Source organism: Manis pentadactyla, chromosome 2 (assembly GCF_030020395.1).
Source record: "Manis pentadactyla isolate mManPen7 chromosome 2, mManPen7.hap1, whole genome shotgun sequence".
NCBI classification, from domain to species: Eukaryota; Metazoa; Chordata; class Mammalia; order Pholidota; family Manidae; genus Manis; species Manis pentadactyla.
This window is the reverse complement of record NC_080020.1, coordinates 1,241,061-1,264,989: the sequence shown is the minus strand read 5'-3', so window position 1 is coordinate 1,264,989 and position 23,929 is coordinate 1,241,061. Positions and strand designations below refer to the sequence as shown.

Here is a 23,929-nt window from a genome sequence, read left to right as displayed (position 1 = left end):
GTCGGCAGCTGGAGCCGTTACTGGTTTGGTGGAGATGGACGGTGAGGAGCTGGCTTCAGGGAGTTCATGTCCCCGTTAGCCTATCTCTGCTTCTTTCCCTTTTTTGCTGGGTGTGTCAGAAAAGCATTGGTGGGAAGGCGGAGTCCTTTTGCTCCAAACTAAATGTCTAGAGCCAGCGGTGACTGCGAGCTGCTCTCCAGGGTGAAGGTTCGCATTCAGCAACCATCACTCCACTCCAAGAGGCTTCCGTTCACAGCCACGTGCACGTGCCCTCGGGGTCCCCCAGCAGCCCTCACTCAGCCTGAGGGGCAGCACAGAAGAGGCCACACAACAGGGAAGCCGTGCTCCAGAGTCTAACAGATCTGCATTGGAGTTCTTGGTTCAGAAAGCTGATTCCCCTGAACCTCAATTTTTCAGTCTGTAAAAGGGGAATCATAATGGTGTCCATCATAGACTTATCGAGAATATTGAGTGAAATATTAAATATAAAACCTTTATCATGTTCAACACCCAAAAAGCAAATAACCAGATTAAAAAATGGGCGGAGGATATGAACAGACACTTCTCCAAAGAAGAAATCCAGATGGCCAACAGACACATGAAAAGATGCTCCACATCGCTAATTATCAGGGAAATGCCAATTAAAACCACAATGAGATATCACCTCACACCAGTTAGGATGGCCAACACAGAAAAGACTAGAAACAACAAATGTTGGCGGGGGTGTGGAGAAAGGGGAACCCTCCTATACTGCTGGTGGGAATGTGAAATAGTTCAACCATTGTGGAAAACAGCATGGAAGTTCCTCAAAAAAACTCAAAATAGAAATACCATTTAACCCAGGAATTCCACTCCTAGGAATTTACCCTAAGAATGCAGCAGCCCAGTTTCAAAAATACATATGCACCCCTATGTTTACTGCAGCACTATTTACAATAGCCAAGAAATGGAAGCAACCTAAATGCCCATCAGTAGATGAATGGATAAAGAAGATGTGGTGCATACACACAATGGAATATTATTCAGCCATAAGAAAAAAACAAATCCTACCATTTGCAACAACATGGATGGAGCTAGAGGGTATTATGCTCAGTGAAATAAGCCACAGGGAGAAATACAAGTGCCAAATGATTTCACTCATCTGTGGAGTATAAGAACAAAGAAAAAACCGAAGGAACAAAACAGCAGCAGACTCACAGAACCCAAGAGGGGACTAGCAGTTACCAAAGGGAAAGGGACTGGGCAGGATGGGTGGGGAGGGAGGGAGAAGGGGAATAAGGGGCATTACGATTAGCAGACATAACGTAGGGGGGCACGGGAAGGGCACTATAGCACAGACTAGACAAGTAGTGACGCTACGGCATCTTACTACGCTGATGGACAGTGACTGTAATGGGGTGTTGTAATGGGGACTTGATAATGGGGGGAGTCTAGTAACCATAATGTTGCTCATGAGATTGCATATTAATGATATCAAAAAAAAAAACCCTTATCATGGTTCAGCAAAGTCTAGAATGTTATCAACTCTACAGGATAAATGTCCTGGTTTCTGCAATAAACAAATTACAAGGAACAAAAAAGAGGAGTGGGAGAAATATAAACTAAAAGAGACTTAAGAGATCAAGTGAAATGTGTGGCCTTTGTTTGGATCTCAATTGAAACAAACTAAATGTTTCAATGATTTTAAAATAATTATGGAAACTTAATTATTTCTAGAAATTTAGTATGGACATTTAGCATTATTAAGGTATAATATTTTTAGATATGATAAATAGTTTTAAGGTCTTTTAAAAGTGTCTTTGTGTTAGATGTCATACTAAAATACTTGTGGGATAAAATGATATGATTCTGGAATTTCCTTTAAAGAAAGTCAGGCTTAGAGAAAGACTGGAGACAAAGAGAGAGAGAGAGAGAGAGAGAGAGAGAGAGAGAGAGTGTGTGTGTGTGTGCGTGTGAGGACAGTGGGGAGGCAACAAATGAGACACAACTGATGAAATGATTGTCGAAGGGGTGGGATGACTCCAAGAGGGATTTACTGTATGACTGTCTCGACTGTTTATGTTTGAAATTTTCCAAACTAAAACATTTTTAAAAGGAAAAAATAGGGTAATAGCATGTATTTCACATGGGTTGTCTGAATATAAAATGAGATAATATATGTAAAAGTGCAATAGTGTCTGGTATATAATAGGTTTTGAAAAATGTTAATTTCCCTTTTTCTTTCTTTTTCAAAATGCAGCACCTCCAGTCTCTGTCTGTCTGTCTGACACACACACACATACATGGTGTGTGCCTTCCTTACTGCCAGTGAAATATTTAAAACCAGTACAAGGTCTGGAACCTTAGGAATCAGACCTTCCTACTTTGGGAAGGGAACCAACTCCTGAGCTCCGTAAACGATACCCAATATAAGATAGACAGCGGGGTCCTCTGGGGAGAACTCGTGCTCGCAAAGCAGAAGCAGAGCCTCTCCACCTCTGGGAGGGGGGCCCGTCGTGGACCCCCGAGTGCTAACACTTCATCACCAAAGAGTCTGAGATGACGGAGGCCAATCTTACCCCACCCCCAAGAGAACCCCCTTTTTAAAAAGAAAACTTACCTGAGAAGGAGTCTCTACCCCCTGAAATTTAGCACTGATGCTTCTATCTGTTCGTCGTTCTCCAAAGTAATAAAGGGTGTCCTACAGAGAAAGGGACACCCCAGTCATGGCTCACCTGCCCTCCCCTTTCCTGTACAAGGTGTTCCTAAAGTTCCTAAGGGTGGGTGTGCCACTTCCTTAGGTCGGCAGTCTCTGGACAGAAACTACCCGAAATTAAATGAAACCCACAAAAGCTATATCAAGGCTTTTTACACCCCCACCCATACTCCCCCCCCACCCCCACACATACCCCCCCACATATCCCCGCATACACCCCCCACACACACATACATACTCCTCACACATAAACCCCGACATGCACATACCCTCTGACAACCCCCCAAACTGAAACAAAAGAACAGAAGTATCACAAAACAATACCTGCCTTTTGATGAACCACAACATTTATATATAACATCTAATATATAACTTTTCTTTTTTTAATGGTACCCAAAGTGTTGATTTTATAACTCACTGATAGGTTAAGACCTATAGTTTGAAAAATGCTGTCCATTTTCATAACCTGTGTGTCTCAAATCAGAAAAGAAGATGGTGGAATTAGAGTGCTGGGCCTGTACGTCACCCACAGCTTCTCTCATCTGCTCTGCAGGCCGAGTGAGGAGCCAGCTGCATAGACATGGTCAATTAATATATGATAAAGGAGCCATGAATAAGCAATGGGAAAAGACAGCCTCTTCAACAACTGGGGCTGGGAAAACTGGGCAGCTACTTGCAAGAGAATGAAACTGGATCACTGTCTAACCCCAGACACAAAAGTAAACTCAAAATGGATCAAAGACCTGAATGTAAGTCATGAAGCCATAAATCTCTTAGGAGAAAACATAGGCAAAAATCTCTTGAATATAAACATGAACAACTTTTTCATGAACACATCTCCTTGGCATGGGAAACAAAAAAATGAACAAGTGGGACTACACCAAACTAAAAAGCTTCTGTACAGCAAAGGGCACCATCAGTAGAACAAAAAGACATCCTACAGTATGGGAGAATATATTCATAAATGACTCATGTGATAAGGGGTTAACATACAAAATATATAAAGAATATGCCTCAACACTCAAAAAACAAACAACTCAATTAGAAAATGGGCAGAGGACCTGAACAGACACTTGTCCAAAGAAGAAATACAAATGGCCAACATGCACATGAAAAGATGCTCCACATTGCTAATTACCAGGGAAATGCAAATTAAAACCACAATGAGATATCATCTCACATCCAAAAGACAAACAACAACAAATGTTGGCGAGGCTGTGGAGAAAGGGGAACCCTCCTACACTGCTGGTGGGAATGTGAAATAGTTCAACCATTGTGGAAAACAGTATGGAGGTTCCTCAAAAAATTCAAAATAGAAATACCATTTAACCCAGGAATTCCACTCCTAGGAATTTACCCAAAGAAAACAACTTCTCAGATTCAAAAAGACATATGCACCCCTATGTTTACCACAGCACTATTTACAATAGCTAAGATATGGAAGCAACCTAAGTGTCCTCAGTAGATGAATGGATAAAGAAGATATGGTACATATACACAATGGAATATTATTCAGCCATAAGAAGAAAACAAATTCTATCATTTGCAACAACATGGATGGAGCTAGAGGGTATTATGCTCAGTGAAATAAGCCAGGCGGAGAAAGACAAGTATCAAGTGATTTCCCTCATTTGTGGAGGGTAATAACAAAGCTAAACTGAAGGAACAAAACAGCAGCAGACTCACAGACTCCAAGAAGGGACTAACAGTTACCAAAGGGGTGGGGTGTGGGAGGGTGGGTGGCGAGGGAGAGATAAGGGGAATGAGAGGTATTATGATTAGTACACGTGGTGCGTGTGGGATCACGGGGAAGACAGTGTAGCACAGAGAAGACAAGTAGTGACTCTGGCATCTTACTACACTGATGGACAGTGACTTCAGTGGGGTGTGAGGGGGCTTTGATAATATGGGTGAATGTAGTAACCACAATGTTTTTCAGGTGAAACCTTCATAAGAGTATATCAATGACATCTTAATTTTAAAAATGCAAAAAAAAATGCATTAGAATATTATCTATCATAGTTACTGAGATTTTCATTGTTCTCTTAAATTTTGTGCCTGTGAATGCTTCACTGGCAAATTCAGTCAGCGTAAGGCAGTTTGCAGTAACATCTTACATACCTCTGCAGTTTTAAATATTTCACTGGCAATAAGGATGGCACACACCATAGTTCCAGTTCTGCCTAGAAAAGAAAGAAGTTAGTTCATGAGCCATTGTTCATGGTAGTACTTGCTATAAAAATATATTTTATATTGTTATAATCTCAGAGACACTCAAAGAATCCATCTTGAATAGGTTTTCTTACACTCTGAAAGTGCTTGTTCAAAATATTTCAATTCGGAAATAGCCACAGCTGTCGTACTGCTTGGAGGTCCCGCCCGGGGTTCTGTCCCATGTGCGTGGTGTGTGGTGTTCCTGAGTCCCTGTCCCTGTACAGGGACGGCACAGGCAGGTCTACCCTAGGGCTCCAAAGCTAAAGAGCTGCTTATAATTACACAGTCTGTTTTCCTAATATAAATGAAAAGTACTACAGAAGACAAAACATGGTCAGACCCTGACATGCCATCTAGCATTTGTGACACCCATTGTTCCTCCCATTTTAGTTACGTGTGTTACAAAACATATATGAAATAAGAGGGTGTCTTGAATACTGATCTGTTCCCCAGATTCTATAATCATCACATCACACTGCTGTGCTTGTTCTCTTCTGTAGCAGGTTAAAGCAAATCCTTGATTTCATGTCATTTCATCTTCAAAGTCTCATGTTTTATCCCAATTTATATTTTTGTTCTGCCATATAAAATTTGAGTTAAAAGACATGTTGCTTCTTTTATTTCTACAGTGGTCTGTAGCTTTTGTCTTAGCCAGTATATACTGAACTTATTTTATGTAATTCCAAACCAATCCTTTTAACTTGCAGTACACTCTATTTGCTATTCTATCCTTTTTAATGAACCACTAAATTTATTTGGCAACCCAGTTTCAAAAACACTATTCTAAGCCACATACTTCCAAAGAGGACTTTGTGCCTGTGCTATGACAAATAAAAGCATCTTGCTAAAGGAGGCTACTGACTATTAACAACATTGCTCTCAGTTGTATAGACTTTAAGATTTTTAACATCTCAATTTTGGAGGCCATCTCTGGGTCTCTGTAACTCTGCTATTTTCCCATTTGAAAAAAAGAAAATGTTTGCACATTCATGTCCTTGTGGCTGTGGATAAGTACAACCACAGACATAGCAGATGCCCTCTCAGCCAGTCAAGTGAGGTTCAGCAGGGAATCCTAAAAATGACACATGCTTACCTTCAATATTTTATTTTAACTTAAATTACAAACGAACATTTGTTCACTAAACTTCTGATATTGGACAAAAGTTTTAACTTTTTAAGTGTCAGTGCCCCCAGCTTCTTTCTTTGCTGGGAAGGCCAGATACCTGGCATAAACTATTGTGACATCTATAATTTCTCGTTTCAAATTCTTTAGAGCGATCTGGGTGCAGAATCCTCAATTTTGCTACTGGGATTTTTCTTCCAATGCTTTACATTAGTTTTACTTGCATTTAATTCAGCTCCAATTTTGGTTCTGGCCATTCAACTTCCTGACACATTCAACTTAGGTTTCATAAAATTTTAAGTCTTTCTGTTGGCATTTTACAGAGCTACATAATATTTGATTATCCAACGTAAGATTAATAACAAGTTGAACTGGCAGACACTGGTAGAACCAAAAAGTTTATATGGTATCTTAATCTTTTGTTGTCATTTCAGCAACCTTCTTAGCGTCTTCATAGGAGTAGATTCCATGTCAAGAAACCAGTCTTTCTGTTCATCCATAAGAAGCAACTCCTCATTCATTAGTTCTTTCATGAGATTGCATCAATTCAAATATAATAATAATGAAAGGTTTGAAAATTATATTACCAAAATGTGACACAGAGACACAAAGCGAGCAGATGGCAGTGGGAAAATGGTCACCTTGAGCTCAGGCGGCTTTCCTGTGTCCCTTCACAGCCAGGTTCCCAGAGGCCCTAGTCTACACTTGCCGCTGCCTCCTCCTCCTCATCAATGACTCTGGCGCTGCCATCGGTGGGCTCCATTTTATAATTTTAATAGCTACCACTTATTCACTATTTATTATGCATCAGGTGCTCTATTACACATTTTAATATGCATTATCTCCTTTTAGTTCCATAGTAATTCTCTAAGGTAAGAACCACAATTCCCACTTTACAGATGGGGAAATTGGGTTTACAAGTTACGTAACTTCTCCACGTGGGTCAGCAATGCTCCTGGGGTTTAAATCCAGACATTGTAATGCTAGTTTTCCCACTATTACACACTGCGTAATAATATACACACTGTGAGACACACTGTTCTACGGCATTTAAAACTTATTATGGCTTCCCAATTTTATTTCAAAGTGCTTTCTTACTGTAACAATTCTTTTTTTTTTTTTTGTCTTTTTAAAGTAGGTATCACAGTAGATACTGATCAGCTTATGAAATCACCAAATTATCTACCTCAGTCTCCTCCACGCCCCACTGACGGGACTGCCTTTTACAGCCTGGAGGCTATTTGGCTCTTCCAGTTTTTTTCAGTATTTTTTCACTGTACCTGGGTCACTGCTTTTGAAGTTTGTTTAGCTGGACAAATTTTTTTTTTTTTGCTTCAAGTATTTTGTTATTTACGTGGCATATCTGACAAGAAGGTTACTCTTCTACTACCATTTTCCTATAAGTAAAAAATACTCTAAGAAATAAGAAATTTTAAAGGCCTTTTCTTTGCCTTTAAAAGAATACTGAGAATATTAAATCTGAGTACTATTTGCACTAGAGTTCAGTAAATCTAAAGAAGGTGAATGAAAGTTAAAAGACGACTTCTAAGTCAGGATGGTGGTTTGAGCACCAATGGGGGACTGAAGACCCTCCACCTCTGTGTCAAATACCTAGAAATGATACAGAAAAAAACATGGCTGAACTCACAAACCGAAAGGCAAGGGAAAATCCGAGGGCCAGAAATGGAAAGTGGAATCAAACAGGTGAGTGGAAGGTGAAGCCAAGAAACCCCAAAATAAACTCTCACTGGAAAAAATGAGTGAAAGAATCTGCAGAATGCAGGAAAAGAGATAAAAAGAAGTTCAGACAAATTGTGGTAAATATAAGACACATAATTTAGTGTCATAAACAAGTCCAAATATGTCAGGAATCACAATAAATACAGTGAAAATGGAGATACAAAGATGGCATTTTTAGTGATGCAGCTATATATGCTGTTTCAAGAGACATATCTAAACCAAAATGACACAGAAAGGCTGACTGTAAAATGATGACAAACTTAGAACAGGAATAACCCACTAACAAGATATAATAGTATATGTGTTTGCATGCACCTAACAACACCATGAAATATAAAGAACAAAAGTTGATAGAATTAAAGGAAGAAACCAACATATTCACAATCATGGTGGAAGATTTTAACATTGTTCTCTCAGATTCTGACAGATTGAAAAAAGAAAATGGTGAATATAAAGATTTGAGTAACAAGTAATAATAAGATTGATTTAATAGGTAGATCCTCTGCATCTGAAAAGACTATACGTTATTTTTTATTATATTTTAGGCATAAGATTTCTTGGTATGTTTCCCAATGGATCACATATTATGCCACAAAGTAAGTCTCAACAAATTCCAAAGACCCAACACCATTACAGCAGGCCTGAGACTGCTGTCCAACAGCCTGCTTGCAGTCTGGCCTTGGCTGGCATTTGGGAAATTGGATTTAGGGAAGATTCCCACTATTCCCTGACAAGACTGTCTCACTGTGCCTAAACTGTTCATGTGAACAATATGGTTTATGCTGAACACCTGCTTTCCTTCCGGGAGTCTGGGATTTTGGTGCATGCTAGACAGAAGGTGCCTGACATGACCAGCCCCCAGTAAAAACCCTGAGCACTGGTCTCTAATGAGCTTCCCCGGTAGGAAACATTTCACATGTGCTGTCCCAACTCGCTGCTGAAAGAGCTGGTCACATCCTAAGGTGATCCCACTGGAGAAGGCTCTTGGAAGCCGTGTCTGGTTTCTTCTGGACGTCACCCCACGCATCTTCTCCCTTCGGTGCTTTTTGTATCCTTTACCTGGTGTGACTCACAGTCGTGAATATGACTACACGCTGTGTCCTGTGAGTCCTCTGGAGAATCACTGAATCTGGGAATGGGTTCTGGGAACCTCTGACACATCTGGTGGCAGAGGTGGGATTCATGAAAATGAAAGATTCACTGAAATATGGCAAAAGCATTGTTTGGGAAAAGGAAGGAGGTGCAAATATAATAAATCCATGGTGCCTAGGTGGTTATGGAGTTACCAGTGGTGTATAACAATGGCTCAGCTGCTGTTGAGACAGGCAAAAGTCATCTGTGAAATTGAAATGTTAGATCTAACCCTATGAGGACTGGCTTGCTGGCTTCCCTTGCTTATTTTGGCTGTGCCAGCTAAAGTGAAGAAAGGTGTAATGGAGGTAATACCCTTTGACTTTAGTCCTCCAAGTTGAAGGTTAAAGGACCAAATATTATTAAAGGTGAGCATTGAGTGAGCCAAAAATGTTAAAAGTTTGCATTACTTTTTTTTCCAGTTGGAGGAAAAATGGTTAAATCAGTTCCTGGGGGAAGCAAAGCTATACATAAACCAGAGGGAAAAAAATAAAAGGACAGAAACACTCTAGCTATACTGAAAAATCATACAGATTGGTGCTTTGCAAACTTAAATGGTGTATGAATCATATGAGTATCTTTTTAAGACAGAAATTCTAATTTAGTAGGGCTGAGGTGGTTATGAAGATTTCACATCTCTAACTAGCTCCTAGTTGATACTAATGTTGCTAATCTGTGGACCACCCTTTGATTCTAGATCACTATCTCTCATGACATGAGACAAAAATTCTTAGGAAAATGTTAACAGAATCCAGTGATTTATTAAAAAATAATACAGCCAACAAAGCCATAGTAATCAGACAATTTGGTACTGGCACAAGAACAGACATATAGACCAATGTAACAGACTAGAGAGCCCAGATATAAACCCAAACATACATGGTCAATTAATATATGATAAAGGAGTCATGGATATACAATGAGGAAATGACAGTCTCTTCAACAGATGGTGCTGGCAAAACTGGACAGCTACATGTAAGAGAATGAAACTGGATCACTGTCTAACTCCATACACAAAAGTAAACTCAAAATGGATCAAAGACCTGAATATAAGTCACAAAACCATAAAACTCTTAGAAGAAAACAGGCAAAAATCTCTTGAATATAAACATGAGCAACTTTTTCCTGAATGCATCTCCTTGGGCAAGGGAAACAAAAAATGAACAATGGGACTACATCATGATAAAAAGCTTCTGTACAGCAAAGGACACCATCAGCAGAACAAAAAGGCATCCTTTAGTATGGGAGAATATATTTGTAAATGACGTATCCGACAAGGGGTTAACATCCAAAATATATAAACAACTCACACATCTCAATACCCAAAAAGCAAATAACCGGATTAAAAAATGGGCGGAGGATATGAACAGACAGTTCTCCAAAGAAGAAATTCAGATGGCCAACAGGCACATGAAAAGATGCTCCACATCGCTAGTTATCAGGGAAATGCAAATTAAAACCACAATGAGGTATCACCTCATACCAATTAGGATGGCCAACATAGAAAAGACTAGGAACAAGTGTTGGTGAGGATGTGGAGAAAGGGGAACCTCCTACACTGCTGGTGGGAATGTGAAATAGTTCAACCATTGTGGAAAGCAGTATGGAGGTTCCTCAAAAAACTAAAAATAGAAATACCATTTGACCCAGGAATTCCACTCCTAGGAATTTACCCTAAGAGTGCAGCAGCCCAGTTTCAAAAATACATATGCACCCCTATGTTTACTGCAGCACTATTTACAATAGCCAAGAAATGGAAGCAACCTGAGTGTCCATCAGTAGATGAATGGATAAAGAAGAGATGACACATATACACAATGGAATATTATTCAGCCGTAAGAAGAAAACAAATCCTACCATTTGCAACAACATGGATGGAGCTGGAGGGTATTATGCTCAGTGAAACAAGCCAAGTGGAGAAAGAGAAATACCAAATGATTTCACTCATCTGTGGAGTATAAGAACAAAGGAAAAACTGAAGGAACAAAACAGCAGCAGAATCACAGAACCCAAGAATGGACTAACAGTTGCCAAAGGGAAAAGGGACTCAGGGGTTGGGGATAGTGGGAAGGGAGGGATAAGGAGAATAAGGGGCATTACAATTAGCACACATAATGTGGAGGGGGCACGTGGGAGGCAGTACAGCACAGAGAAGACAAGTAGTGACTCTACAGCATCTTACTACGCTGATGGACAGTGACTGTAATGGGGTATGTGGGGGGGACTGGATAATGGGGGGAGTCTAGTAACCACATGGTTGCTCATGTGATTGAATATTAATGATACCAAAATAAATTAAAAAAAGAATACAGCACAAAAATTTATGTTTATTCCAGTAATACAAGGTTGGTTTACCACTTGAATATCAGTATAATCAACCAGGTTAATAGAATAAAGGTGAAAAATCATATTATCATCTTAAAGACTTTATCAAAAAAACTTCTGATTAAAAAAACTCATAGCAAATTAAAGGAATTTCTTAATCTGTGAAGTAGTTTCTAAAACACACACACACATACACACAGCCTAACGTAATTGTTGAGATATTGAAAGCTTTTCCCCTGAGACCAGGAATAAAACAAGGGTGACTGCTATCACCACTTTTAATTCAACATTGTATCGAAGATGTTAGCCAGTGTGAGGGAAAAAGAAAAAGGACTGAAAAGGAAAAAATACAATTCATTATTTTCACATGATAAAATCATGTACCATTAAAATCCAAAGAATTTACAGATAAGTCAGAATAATTAATAAGAGAATTTAGTGAAACTGCTAATTGCAAGCTTAATAAAATCAATTGCATTTAGAACAACAAATTTATTTATTATTTTTAGAGCAATAAATTATTATTTATTTTAGAAAATAGAAATTTTAAAGGGATATCATTTATAATAGAATCAAATTTTAAAGGGATATCATTTATAATAGAATCAAAAATGTCAAATATCTAGGAATAAATTTAACATTACAAGCTTTCCAAGCAGAAAATGAAAAAACATAGAGACTGAAGACCTAATTAAATGAGGGACTATCGCCATTCACGGATTGGAAGACTCAGTATTACAAAGATTTCATTTCTCCTCCATCTATAGATTCAGTGCAGTTTCAAACAAAATTCCATCAGGGGTGTATGTGTGTGTGTGATTTAACTAGCTGATTCCAAAATTTATACGGAAAAGTAGACGGTCTTAAAAACTCAAACAGTTGTGAAAAAGAATGACATGGGTGGATTCTTTTGAATGGAAATCAGAATTTAATAGAAAGCTATTGAAAGTAAGAGAGTTGTGCTATACTGGCACACAGATGAAAGCAATGAACAGAACAGAAAGTTCAGAAATTGACCCATATCCCACAGAGCCATAAAGAAATGAAAGTCTTTCCAATCTGTGAGCTAAAACAACTGGACAGCCATGTGGAAAAAGATGAGATTTGACCCCTCCCCCACATCACACACGAAAACCAATTCCAAATGGAATGAACCTTTGATAAGGTATTACAGGAAAAATGTCTTTTTAAACTCTGGGAAAGATTTCTTATCAGGACGCAAAAACAGTAATCTTAGAAAGAACAATGCACATTGACTATGAAAACTAAGCATTTCTGTTAACGAAAAGATACTCATAACAGAAAGAAAAGGTATGTATTTCTTGTGATACACAAAACAAATAACAGAGTTGAAATCCAGAATATACAAAGAACTCCTATAAGTCAATTGGAAAAAAAAAATCAAAGAGAAAAAAAATGGGAAATTAAACAGATAATTCACAAAAAGGATATCCAAGTGGCTAACAAATCCACGAAAACTTTCTTAATTTTATTAGTAATCATAGAGATGACAGTGAAAACCATAATAAGGTAAACTATACACCCAATCAAGAGCTGACAATAAGGCTGAGAATTCCTACTATTGTTGAAAATGTAGAACAGTTGGAATTTCATACAATGACAGTGGAGTATAAATTGTTACCCTTTGGAAAATAGATGACATCATCTATTAAAGTCTGAGATTCATTACTGTAGGACACAATTTAGTTCAAGGCATATGCTCAACAGAAATGTGGACACATGTGCAACAAGAGGATGTATTTCATAGCATCACTACTTATAATAGTAAAAACTGGGAACAATCCAAATGTAATAAAAGAAGAAAGCTTCCATTTGCAGTAGCAATATATCTAGGAATGAATTTAACAAAAGATATGAAGACTAGTATAAAGAAAAATATAAAATATTATTGAAAAAGATGATTCAAATAAAGAGAAAAATATCCCATGTACAACTCAATATTTCAAGCTGTTCTTTTGAACTGATCTAGACATTTATTGAAGTTCTGATAAAATCTTAAACATATTTTATTGTACATCTTAACAAAATGATGCTAAAATTAAATGCAAGAAGAGCCAAGACTGTCTTTATCAAGGTATCTTATAAAGCTTTAAAAATCACAGTAGTGTAGTATAGAGAACTCAAACAGTCCCAAACATTTATGGAAACTTGGTATGTGAGTGAGGAGGGATTACAAGTCATTGGGAAATAAATGAGCATGTAATAGATGGTGTCAGGACAACTGTCTATCCATATGGAAAAAATCACATCTCTCCCCAATTCCAATTAAAGACCTAAATGAAAAAATGAAACTTAAATGTTTTATAAATAGAAAGCTGTCACTACTTCAGCATATGGGTGGATTTCTTAAACATGACACAAAAAAGCATAAACCACACACAAAAAAGATTAATAAATTACACTACCTTCAAAATTATAAATTTCTATATGACAAAATAAATCATAATCAAATTTAAAAGACAACAGATTTACAAGTGGGAGAAAGCATTTGTAACACAAGCTACCCACAAATATTAGCACCAAGAATATTTAAAGAAGTTCTCTAAATCAATAATAAAATATTTTGATTATCACGATACTACTGGTAACGTGTAGGTACCAGCCAGTAAGAGAGAAAAACAAATATGAATGAAAACTGGAAAAGAGAGGCTGCTTTGGTGCATATGAGCTGAATGCCAGTCCTTCAGACAGAGAAAAATGTAAGTTCCCTCTCAGAAAAATGAAAAGGATTAAATTTGAAATGAATGTTTTCTTTCAGGCAGGGAATTGGCTTTAATTAAAAGAAAACTGAAGTCAGTCGCTTGGATTATAATATTTTAGGTTGAGCCATGGCTTTTGTTTAAGTAAGAAATTGTCAAAAACTGGCAATTTCATGATTCAGCCTTTGCATTCTTCATTTATTCATATAAATTGCATATATACAGAATATTTCAACCTAAACAGCTAAGGTGAAGCTAAAGATAGAACTTGCCTAACTAATGAGCTTGAAACTAGTTTTCAAGTAAGACTAAAACTTGATTCTACTCAATTTTATGAGGCAGTTTTAAAGTGTTTTCCCAGAATTCAATACAAAAAAAACTGTTTTACAGCTCACCAAAACTGTAATTCTTTGCCAAAAATTATCAAATATGCTAGATGATTATTCAAAGTTTAAAGCTGAATAAGAGAAAATCTAACTCAACTTAAATTCGTTGGATTTATAAACAACTATTTTCATTTTACCACCACCAGAATCAACTTCTTTGCATCATGACACTAAAAATTTCAGCTGATCTGAGTCTTGAAACAGCCCCACTGTCGGCTCCCTGAGCCTTAAAAGGCTCTTAACAAAGTTTTTAAGAACAATCTTAAACAAAAGTGCTCTGATGGTTTCAGAAGTTAAACGCTGTATTTTGACAGACATTTTAGCAAGTCAAAAATGAAGAAAACCAACCAATGAAGACAAAATATGCTCAAACTTTCTTAGTATTTTTTAAATTGAAGTACAGTTGACACATAATACTATGTTGGTTTCAAGTATACGACACAGTGATTCAGCAGTTAGGTGCCTTATTAAATGATCACCCCACCTAGCGCGGTCGCTGCCTGTCAGACGGGGAGATGTCACAGAGACGCTGACTGTTTTGTCTATGTTGTACTTTTAGTTTTTTATTCCTACTTTCTTCCCTTCTTTTTTCTCTTCTCTCCTCCTTCCCTTCCTTCAGTATTGAAAAAAAAATGTCAACAACTATTCATACCGATTAATCGCAGTATGTATCTTATTCTTGGATTTTAATATATTTATCAATCTTTTTTTAAAAAAGAAAAATGTTTGTACCTTTGCCTCCCTTACAGTGAATCACAACGGTATTTTCATTATCTTGAGCCATCCACTCGGCTACTTCCTTGGTGAATGTCAGCATCCCACTGATATCAAATGTAAGATTTTTAGTTGAATTAAAATACTTCCAAAAGATCAAGCCCAATGTATTTAACCCTTTTTTGACAACCAACTTGGCATAAAACTTACCTCAGAGAAGGGACATTGTGGTCATTAATCATTATTCGATGGACTCTATAATGGAAATACTTAGGATCATAATCTCTTTCACCTAAAATAAAGGATACATAGGTCATATCTCTATACCTAATAAACATACTACATGATCGAGTTATAAGTAAACTGTGTTTTCTTATTAGAAATTCCTTATCCACCTTTAAAAGGAATTTTCTAACTGGCTCCTGATCTCTAAAAGAAACTTACAGTCTCAAAAACATAAGGATAATAGTGTTTTGTCCATTTTGAAACTTAAACCCAACCTTTTTGGTTTGTTTAACAGGCTTTACTTAACATTTCCTAGCAGGCTACTCACTACATCATTGTCGGGTAGTTAGACACCCAGAGCAGAAGCCAATGTGGCCACCAAAGTGGTTGCCTCCTAAAAATGTCTATTTAATACGCAGGAAGAGAAAAATCAAGAGAGCAGTAAACTGGGCTACAATCTGTTCTCACAGGGCTTTCATTTTCCCCCAGTGGGGCCTGCTCTCCTCACACCCCATTCCTAGAAGGTTAGAGAGTGCATGTGATGAACTGTCTGCCTTCAAAACACAAGCTGGCAGGAAACACGGAAATCTTTTGCTAAAGCCAATGCCTCTCCCACAGACTCTTGTACAATGGCCCCACCTCTGCCCTGGGGCACCTCCCTCATGGGGCATTTATGCTGTGGAGCTCACGTTTCTTCCCAAATAGGGCCACAGCAAGATAGAGGTTTTTTAACTCACTTTCCACCACCACCAAATACTTCTCACTAAATGAAATATAAAAACTGAATCATCCTCCTCTTCTATGCAGCGAACTGTTTTCTATCTATAAGTGCAACATCTAGTCGTGTACATACTGCATAGATTGTAGACTTGGTAGTGGTTTCGATGCTTGGTATTCAGGAATCGTGCAACTTCCTAAAAAAAAAGATGGACACATATCTTACATATATCCACATGGCATCAACACAGCCCATTTCCTAGGAGTAACCTAAAATAGTTAATAGCTTTCATTCACTTGTCCCTCACTTAGTACCTTTTAGGAGAGATTCAGGGACTATGAGGATATGTATATTCTGAAATATTTAACTCACTGATGGTTTTCAAATAGCCCAACTTATGCTTGACCACTCTGATTAGCCTCTATAATAAGTACACATTCTTTAAAGCTACCAGAGAAGGAAATTAGGTGGTTAACTAGCTTTGAGTAAATTTGTTCCAAATCATTAATTCACAATAACATACGGTTCTTGTCTAGATCTAATTCTGAAAAAATATGTCTTTTAGATAATGGTCTGAATATTACAATTTACCTAAGCATTCTTTAATAAATAAATGCAAAAAAAGTATGGTATGGTTGTGTGTGTATATATGCATGATAGAAAAAGCTAAAAACATTATATCAAACTTTATGTAAGTGGTGGTAATATAGACATTTTTGACTCATCTGTGTTTTCTTAGTTTTCTAAAATGAATATATAGAATGCATGTGCAAATATTGCTTTTAAAATAAGTAAATAGTGGATTATCAAAATAAAACAACTTAATTAAATGTAATAATTTAAAATACAACAAATTAATATTAACGTATATACAAGATTTCCAGCAAACTTATTCATCTGAAACACACATATGTGCACGTCTCTGTGCAACAAAAGCGACTGTAAAGAAGTAAAAAATTGATTAGTATAGAACCATCAGAGCAATTCAGAGAAAGAAAAATTCAGGTATCAAAGTGAAAGATTTATTAAGTTGGTTATCCGTGTCAGGAGGAAGTCAAGAAGACAATCACTCTGAGCCTGCATAGTACTGGGGTGGGTGGCATAAATAGTCTTATACAAGCAAAAATTCATGGGATCCCATAAACCAAAACAAAATCCACCGGGACTGAGGAATCCACAAAATTTTTTCTTAAAAAAAATTAAAGTACCATTAGTATACAATCTTATATTGGTTTCAAGTATCAACACAGTGGTTCAACACTTTCCCACATTATTAAACCCCCACCCCTACGAGTACAGTTCTATCTTGCCAACACAGGAAGATAAATCATTTATGAATATATTCTCTCATACTGTAGGATGCCTTTTTGTTCTGATGGTGTCCTTTCCTGTACAGAAGCTTTTTAGCTTGATATAGTCCCACTTGTTCATTTTTTATTTTGTTTCCCTTGCCTGAGGAAATGTGTCAGAAAAATATTGTTCATGCTTATGTTCAAGAGATTTTTGTCTATGTTTTCTTCTAAGTTTTATGGTTTCATGACTTATATTCAGGTCTTTGATCCATTTTGAGTTTACTTTTGTGTATGAAGTTAGACAATAATTCAGTTTCATTCTCTTGTATTTAGGTGTCCAGTTTCCCCAACACCAGTTGTTGAAGAGGCTATCTTTTCCCCATTGTACATTCATGGTTCCTTTATCATATATATATATATATATATATAATATATATATATTGGTATCATTAATATAGAATCACATGAGCAACACTGTGGTTACTAGATTCCCCCCATTATCAAGTCCCCACCATTACAGTCACTGTCCATGAGTGTAGTAAGATGCCAGAGAGTCACTACTTGTCTTCTCTGTGCCTTCCCCGTGCACCCCCCCCACGTTAAGTGTGCTAATCACAATGCCCCTTATTCCCCTTGTCCTTCCCTTCCCACCCACCCTCCCCAGTTCCCTCTCCCTTTGGCAACTGTTAGTCCATTCTTGCATTCTGGGTCTGCTGCTGTTTTGTTCCTTCAGTTTTTCCTTTGTTGTTATACTCCACAAATGAGGTAAATCATTTAGTACTTGTCTTTCTCCACTTGGCTTATTTCATTGAGCATAATACTCTCTAGCTCCATCCGTGTTGTTGCAAATGGTAGGATTTGTTTTCTTCTTATGGCTGAATAATATTCCATTGTGTATATGTACCACATCTTCTTTATCCTCCTTTCTCATATATTAATTGACCATATATGAGTGGGTTTATACTGGGCTGTTTTGTCCCATTGATCTCTGGGTCTGTTCTCGTGCCTGTATCACACTGTTTGGATCACTGTGGCTTTGTAGTAGAGCTTGAAGTCAGGGAGCATAGTCCCCCCAGCTTTGTTCTTCTTTCTCAGAATTGCTTTGGCTTTTCACTGTCTTTTGTGGTTCTATAAGAATTTTAGGATTCTTTTTTCTAGTTCATTGAAAAATGCTGTTGGTATTTTGATAGGAATTGTATTGAATCTGTCAACTGCTTTGGGCACGATGGCCATTTTAACAATATTAATTTTTCTCTCCATGAGCATGGGATAGAGTTCCATTTTTGGGTGTCTCCTTTAATTTCCCTTATGAGTGTCTTATAGTTTTCAGAGTATAGGTCTTTTACTTCCTTGGTTAGGTTCATTTCTAGGTATTTTATTCTTTTTGATGCAATTGTAAATGGAGTTTTCTTGATTTCTCTTTCTGCTAGTTCATTTTTAGTATATAGGAATGCAACAGATTTCTGTATTAATTTTATATCCTAAAACTTTACCAAATCCAGTTCTTAGTTCTAATAGCTTTTTGGTGGAATCTTTAGGGTTTTCTATCATGTCATCTGCAAATAGTGACAGTTTAATTCCTTCCTTACCAATTTGATGCCTTGTATTTCTTTGTATTGTCTCATTGCTGTGGCTAGGTCCTCCAGTACTACATTAAATAAAAGTGGGGAAAGTGGGCATCCCTGTCTTGTTCCCAATCTTACAGGAAAAGCCTTTAGCTTTTCACTATTAAGTATGATGTTGGCTGTGGGTTTGTCATATATGGCCTTTATTATGTTGAGGTACATACCCCCTACACCCATTTTGTTAAAGAGTTTTTATCATGAACAGATGTTGAATTTTGTCTAATGCTTGGTCAACATCTATTGAGATGATCCCGTGGTTTTTATTCTTTTTGTTAATGTGGTGTATGATATTGATTGATTTACAAATATTGTAACATCCTTGCATCCCTGGAATAAACCCCACTTGGTCAGGATGGATGATGATCTTTTTGATGTATTTTTGAATTTGATTTGCTAATATTTTGTTGAGGATTTTTACATCTCTGTGCATCAGGGATACTGGTCTTTAATTTTCTTTTTCTTTTGTGGTATCTTTGGTTTTGGCATTAGAGTGTTGCTGGCCTTATCAAATGAGTTTGAAAGTATTCCCTCCTCTCCTACTTTATGGAATACTTTAAAAAGGATGGTATTACACTTCCAATGGTAAAATAGTAAGTAACCGGGATGTAATGAATATAGTCAAGATATTGTAACAGCTTGGTATGGTGATAGCTGGTACCTAGAATTGTCATGTATATAAATGTTGAATCACTATGTTGTACACCTGAAACTAATGTAATGTAATACCGTGCGTCAACTACCCTTCAATAAAAAAATAATTATCTACAAAAAAAAAAGGATGGTGTTAGCTCATCTTCAAATGTTTGGTAGAATTCACCTTTGAAGCCATCTGGGTCTGGAGTTTTGTTTATTGGGAGTTTTTTTGTTACCAATTTGATTTCATTGCTGGTAATTGGTCTGTTCAGATTCTCTGTTCCTGGGTCAGTCTTGGAAGGTTGCATTTTTCTAGAAGGTTGTGCATGTCTTCTAGGTTGTCCAATTTATTGGCATATGATTTTTCATAGAATTCTCTAATAATTATTTGTATTTCTGTGGTATCTGTTGTGATTATTACTTGTTTCTGATTTTATGTGTGTAGACTCTTTTTTTCTTTATAAGTCTGGCTAGGGGTTTATCTATTTTGCTTTATTTTGTCAATGAACCAGCTCCTGGTTTCATTGATTTTTTTCTATTGTTTTATTCTTATCTATTTTATTTATTTCTTCTCTGATCTTTATTATGTCCCTCCTTCTATTAACTTTGGAATTCATTTGTTCTCCCTTTTCTAATTTCTTTTAATTGTGAGTTTAGACTGTTTATGTGGGATTTTTTTCTTTTTTTTAGGTAAGTCTGTATTGCTATGTATTTTCCTCTTAGAACTGCCTTCACTGAGTCCCACATATACTGGACTGTTGAGTTTTTGTTTTTGTCTCCATGTGTTGTTTGATTTGTTTTAATTTATTCATTGATCCATTGGTTATTTAGAAGCATTTTGTTTAGGTTCCACGTTTGTAGGCTTTTTTGTTTTGTGTAATTTATTTCTAGTTTCATACTATTGTGGTCTGAGAAGCTGCCTGACATAATTCCAATCTTTTTGAATTGATTGAGGACCTTTTTGTGGCCTAGTATGTAATCTATTCTAGAGAATATTCCATGCACACTTGAGAAAAATATGTATCCTGCTGCTTCTGGGTGCAGTGTTCTGTAGATGTCTGTTAAGTCCATTTGACCTGACGTATTGTTCAGTGCCTCTATTCCCTTATTTGTTTTCTGTCTGGTTGATCTATTGAGGTGAGTGTTGTGTTAAAGTCTAAAATGAATGTGTTGCAATCTATTTCCCCCCTTAATTGTTAGCATTTATTTTACATATTTAGGTGCTCCTATGTTGGGTGCATAAATATTTATAATTGCTACATCCCCTTGTTGGACTGACCCCTTTATTATCATGTAATGTCCTTCTTTGTCTTGTTCCTATCTTTGATTTTGAAATCAATTTTGTCTAAGTACTACTACTACTGCTTTTTTTTCAATATTGTTTGCATGAACTTTTTCCATCCCTTCACTTTTAGTCTGTGTATGTCTTTAGGTCTGAAATGAGTCTCTTCTAGGCAGCTTATAGATGGGTCTGTTTTTTTATCCATTCTGTAACTGTATGTCTTTTGATTGGTGCATTCAGTCCATTTACCTTTAAGGTGATTATTCATAGATATGTACTTATTGCCATCTTATTAATTGTTTTCTGGCTGTTTCTATACCTCTTCTCTGTTCCTTTCTACCTTTCTTATACTCTTCTCTTATTATTTGATGGCTTTCTTTTGTGTTGTGATTGGATTTCTCTTTTAAAAAATTATTTTTGTCTATCTATTGTAGGCTTTAGTTTTGTGGTTACCAAAGGTTCAAGGATAGCTTCCTGACTATACAGCGGTCTGTCTTAAGTTGCTGATTACTCTATTTCAAACACAACCTAAAGGTACTGTCTTTTCCTTCTTCTTCTTCCTCCACACTATTTGTATTAGAATCTGAAATCATATTTGTATCATAATCTGACATTTTTGGGTACCCCTTGACTGATTTTGTGTATAGTTGATTTTGCTTCATTTTGTTTAATTTTGTACTTGCTTGGTAATTGATTGGTCTGCTACTTTTACTGTGGGTTTATTTTCACTGGTGAAAGCTATTTAGCCTTATAGACATTTCCATCTACAACAGTCGCTTTAACATATCCTGTAAGGATGGCTCAGTGGTGGTAAATCCTTCAACTTTTGTTTATCTGAAAATTGTTTAACACATGCTCCAAATTTAAATGATAATCTTGCCAGGTAGAGGATTCTTGGTTGGTGGTCCTTCTGTTTCAGTACATGAAATATATCCTGCCACTCGTTTCTGGCCCTGCAGATTTCCTGCCAAGAAGTCTGTGGACATCTTTATGGGTTTCCCTTGTAAGTAATCTTTTTTCTCTCTGGCTGCTTTCAATATTCTCTCCTTATCCTTGATCGTTGCCCTTTTAATTATTATGTGCCTTGCTGTTGTCTTCCTGGGGTTCCTTTTGCTAGGGGCTGTCTGTACTTCCATGACTTATTTCCTTCCCCAGATTGTGGAAGTTTTCAACAATTATTTCCTCAAAGAGACTTTCTATCCCTTTGCCTCTCTCTTCACTTCCTGGTACCCCTACTATGTAAATGATATTTTGTTTGGATTGGCCACATAGTGCTCATCATTCTCGCAGTCCTAGAGACCTTTTTCCCCCTCTGTTCCTCAGCTTTGTTGTGTGCCTGTTCTCTAATTTCCATCTCGTTCACTGTCCTCTACCTGCAGTAATCTGCTCTTAACTCCCTCCACTGTGTTTCATTTCAGATACTGTATTCTTCAGCTCTGAGTGGCTCTATTTCAGGTCTTCTCTTTGTGGAAGTTCTCCCTGAGATCTTGAATATTTTTCTGTACATCAGTGAGCATGTTTGTGACTTTTATTTTGAACTCTTTATCAAGAAGACTGGTGATCTCCATCTCATTCAGCCCTCTTTCTGGTGCCCTGTTCCTGTAGTTTTGTTTGGAATGTGTTTCTCTGCCTCCTCATTTTGTTAGGGTTTCTGTGTTTCTTCCTTTGTATAAAATGGCTCTGCTGTTTCCTGGCCTACAGAGTAAAGCTTTATGAAGAAGGCATCTACGGTGTCCAGAAGCTCAAGATTATTTACTCTCTAATGCCTGGTTCTACTTTGTGGGAGCCCAAGCTGCTGGTATGCAGTGCGCAGGGTGGCCTGTCTGTCTGTCTTCTGTAGTGGTCTGAGTCTGCATGGGCGCTTCACGTCAGCCACCATGTTTGTGATCAGTGCAGAAGTCTCCGATGGGATTGCTGCAGGCAGGGCCACCCCCACCTCCCCTGAAGCAATGGAGGGGCTTTGTAGTTAGTGGGGTGGGTGGGCTGATGTGCAGCTGTGCCGGGGCCAGATGTGCAGCCCCAGGCTCGGACACCCACAGGGAAGGAGGAACTCTTGGGTCTGGCTCCTGCAGGCGCCTCGCCGGTCGGGCTGAAACAGAGCAGAGAAAGCTGGGAGAGTCTCCCTCTTCCTGCCAGGCAGCAAAGTCTGATGCTGCCAGTGGGCCAGGTGGGTTGGCTGCCAGCAGTGCACTCAGGGGGCAGCCTCGGGGATGCACTGCCAGTTAGCGGGGTGGAGCATCTGGGGCTCCTGGGGGTCCCCGATCTGTGTGACCAAGGGAAGGCTGCGGAGGTATCCTCTACCTGCCCTTTCTCCTGAGGAGAGAGCTCTGTCCAGCCCTCACCCCTCTGGCACCCCTCCCGCTGCTGGCAAGTCTTTCACACTGCCACCTCTGCTCTGGGTCTCAGGGCTGGCAGAGCGTGCTTGCCCTCCACACTGGCTGGAGGCTCAGCCTCCCAGAGCAACCCGCCTGCCCCTGGGGTCCAGCCCTGCTAATCTCCAGAACCCAGTGTGATGTGGACTCGTGCTCCCAGAGCAGATCTGCAGGCCAGGTGTGCAGAGCTCCTGGGCTCCTACCCTCTCCCCACTCTGCTCCTCTTTCTCCTGCCTGAAGGCTAGGGTGCAGGGATGGCTTCAGTCCCACTCAGTCACAGCTCTGCCACCTTTTCTGTGTGGTTTTCTTCCCCAGGTACACCTGTTCCCCAGGTGGTCTGTTCTGCAGTCTTCAGGCCGTTTTCAAGTTTAGTTGTATTTTCCGTATTTTCTCCTTTTATGTGTTTTTGGAAGAAGGTTTCTGCTTTGCCTTCCTGCTCTCTCACCTTTTTCTCTGCCCCTCTGTGCTCTGACGTGTTACTCTTGCTACTGGGGGACCCTGGCCACCGCCACCATGTAAGCGAGCCTGGACTGGCCTGCTAGAGGGTCAGACACCACGTGGAGCCATCTGGCCATGCCATTTTAGACCAGCTCTCCGCAGACACCCAGGAGCTGTCCACAGGTGTGTGAGGTAGCCCAGCTGAGATTAGTTAGGCCTGCCCCTGATAAGCAGAACTACAAAGTGAAGCCCAACCGGAATTCACAAACCACCTTATCATGAACTACATGAATGGT

The 23,929-nt window shown here is 38.3% G+C and overlaps 1 protein-coding gene across 14 annotated transcripts in view; it reads right to left on the bottom strand.

Moving 5' to 3' along the window:
• LOC118922298 (phosphatidylinositol 3,4,5-trisphosphate 3-phosphatase TPTE2-like) overlaps positions 1 to 23,929 on the bottom strand; it is a 73,320-nt gene that overhangs the window by 10,878 nt on the left and 38,513 nt on the right. For 13 of the 14 annotated variants that reach the window (XM_057489273.1, XM_057489267.1, XM_057489265.1 and 10 more), the window contains 5 exons: positions 16,127 to 16,187; positions 15,259 to 15,340; positions 15,067 to 15,155; positions 4,817 to 4,878; positions 2,600 to 2,680 (listed from right to left, as the gene is read on the bottom strand). In XM_057489273.1, the coding sequence (XP_057345256.1) occupies positions 2,600 to 2,680; positions 4,817 to 4,878; positions 15,067 to 15,155; positions 15,259 to 15,340; positions 16,127 to 16,187 (375 nt within the window). Of the gene's footprint in view, positions 1 to 2,599; positions 2,681 to 4,816; positions 4,879 to 15,066; positions 15,156 to 15,258; positions 15,341 to 16,126; positions 16,188 to 23,929 lie in introns of those variants that run through there. The other variant, XM_036904891.2, reaches the window with a different exon arrangement.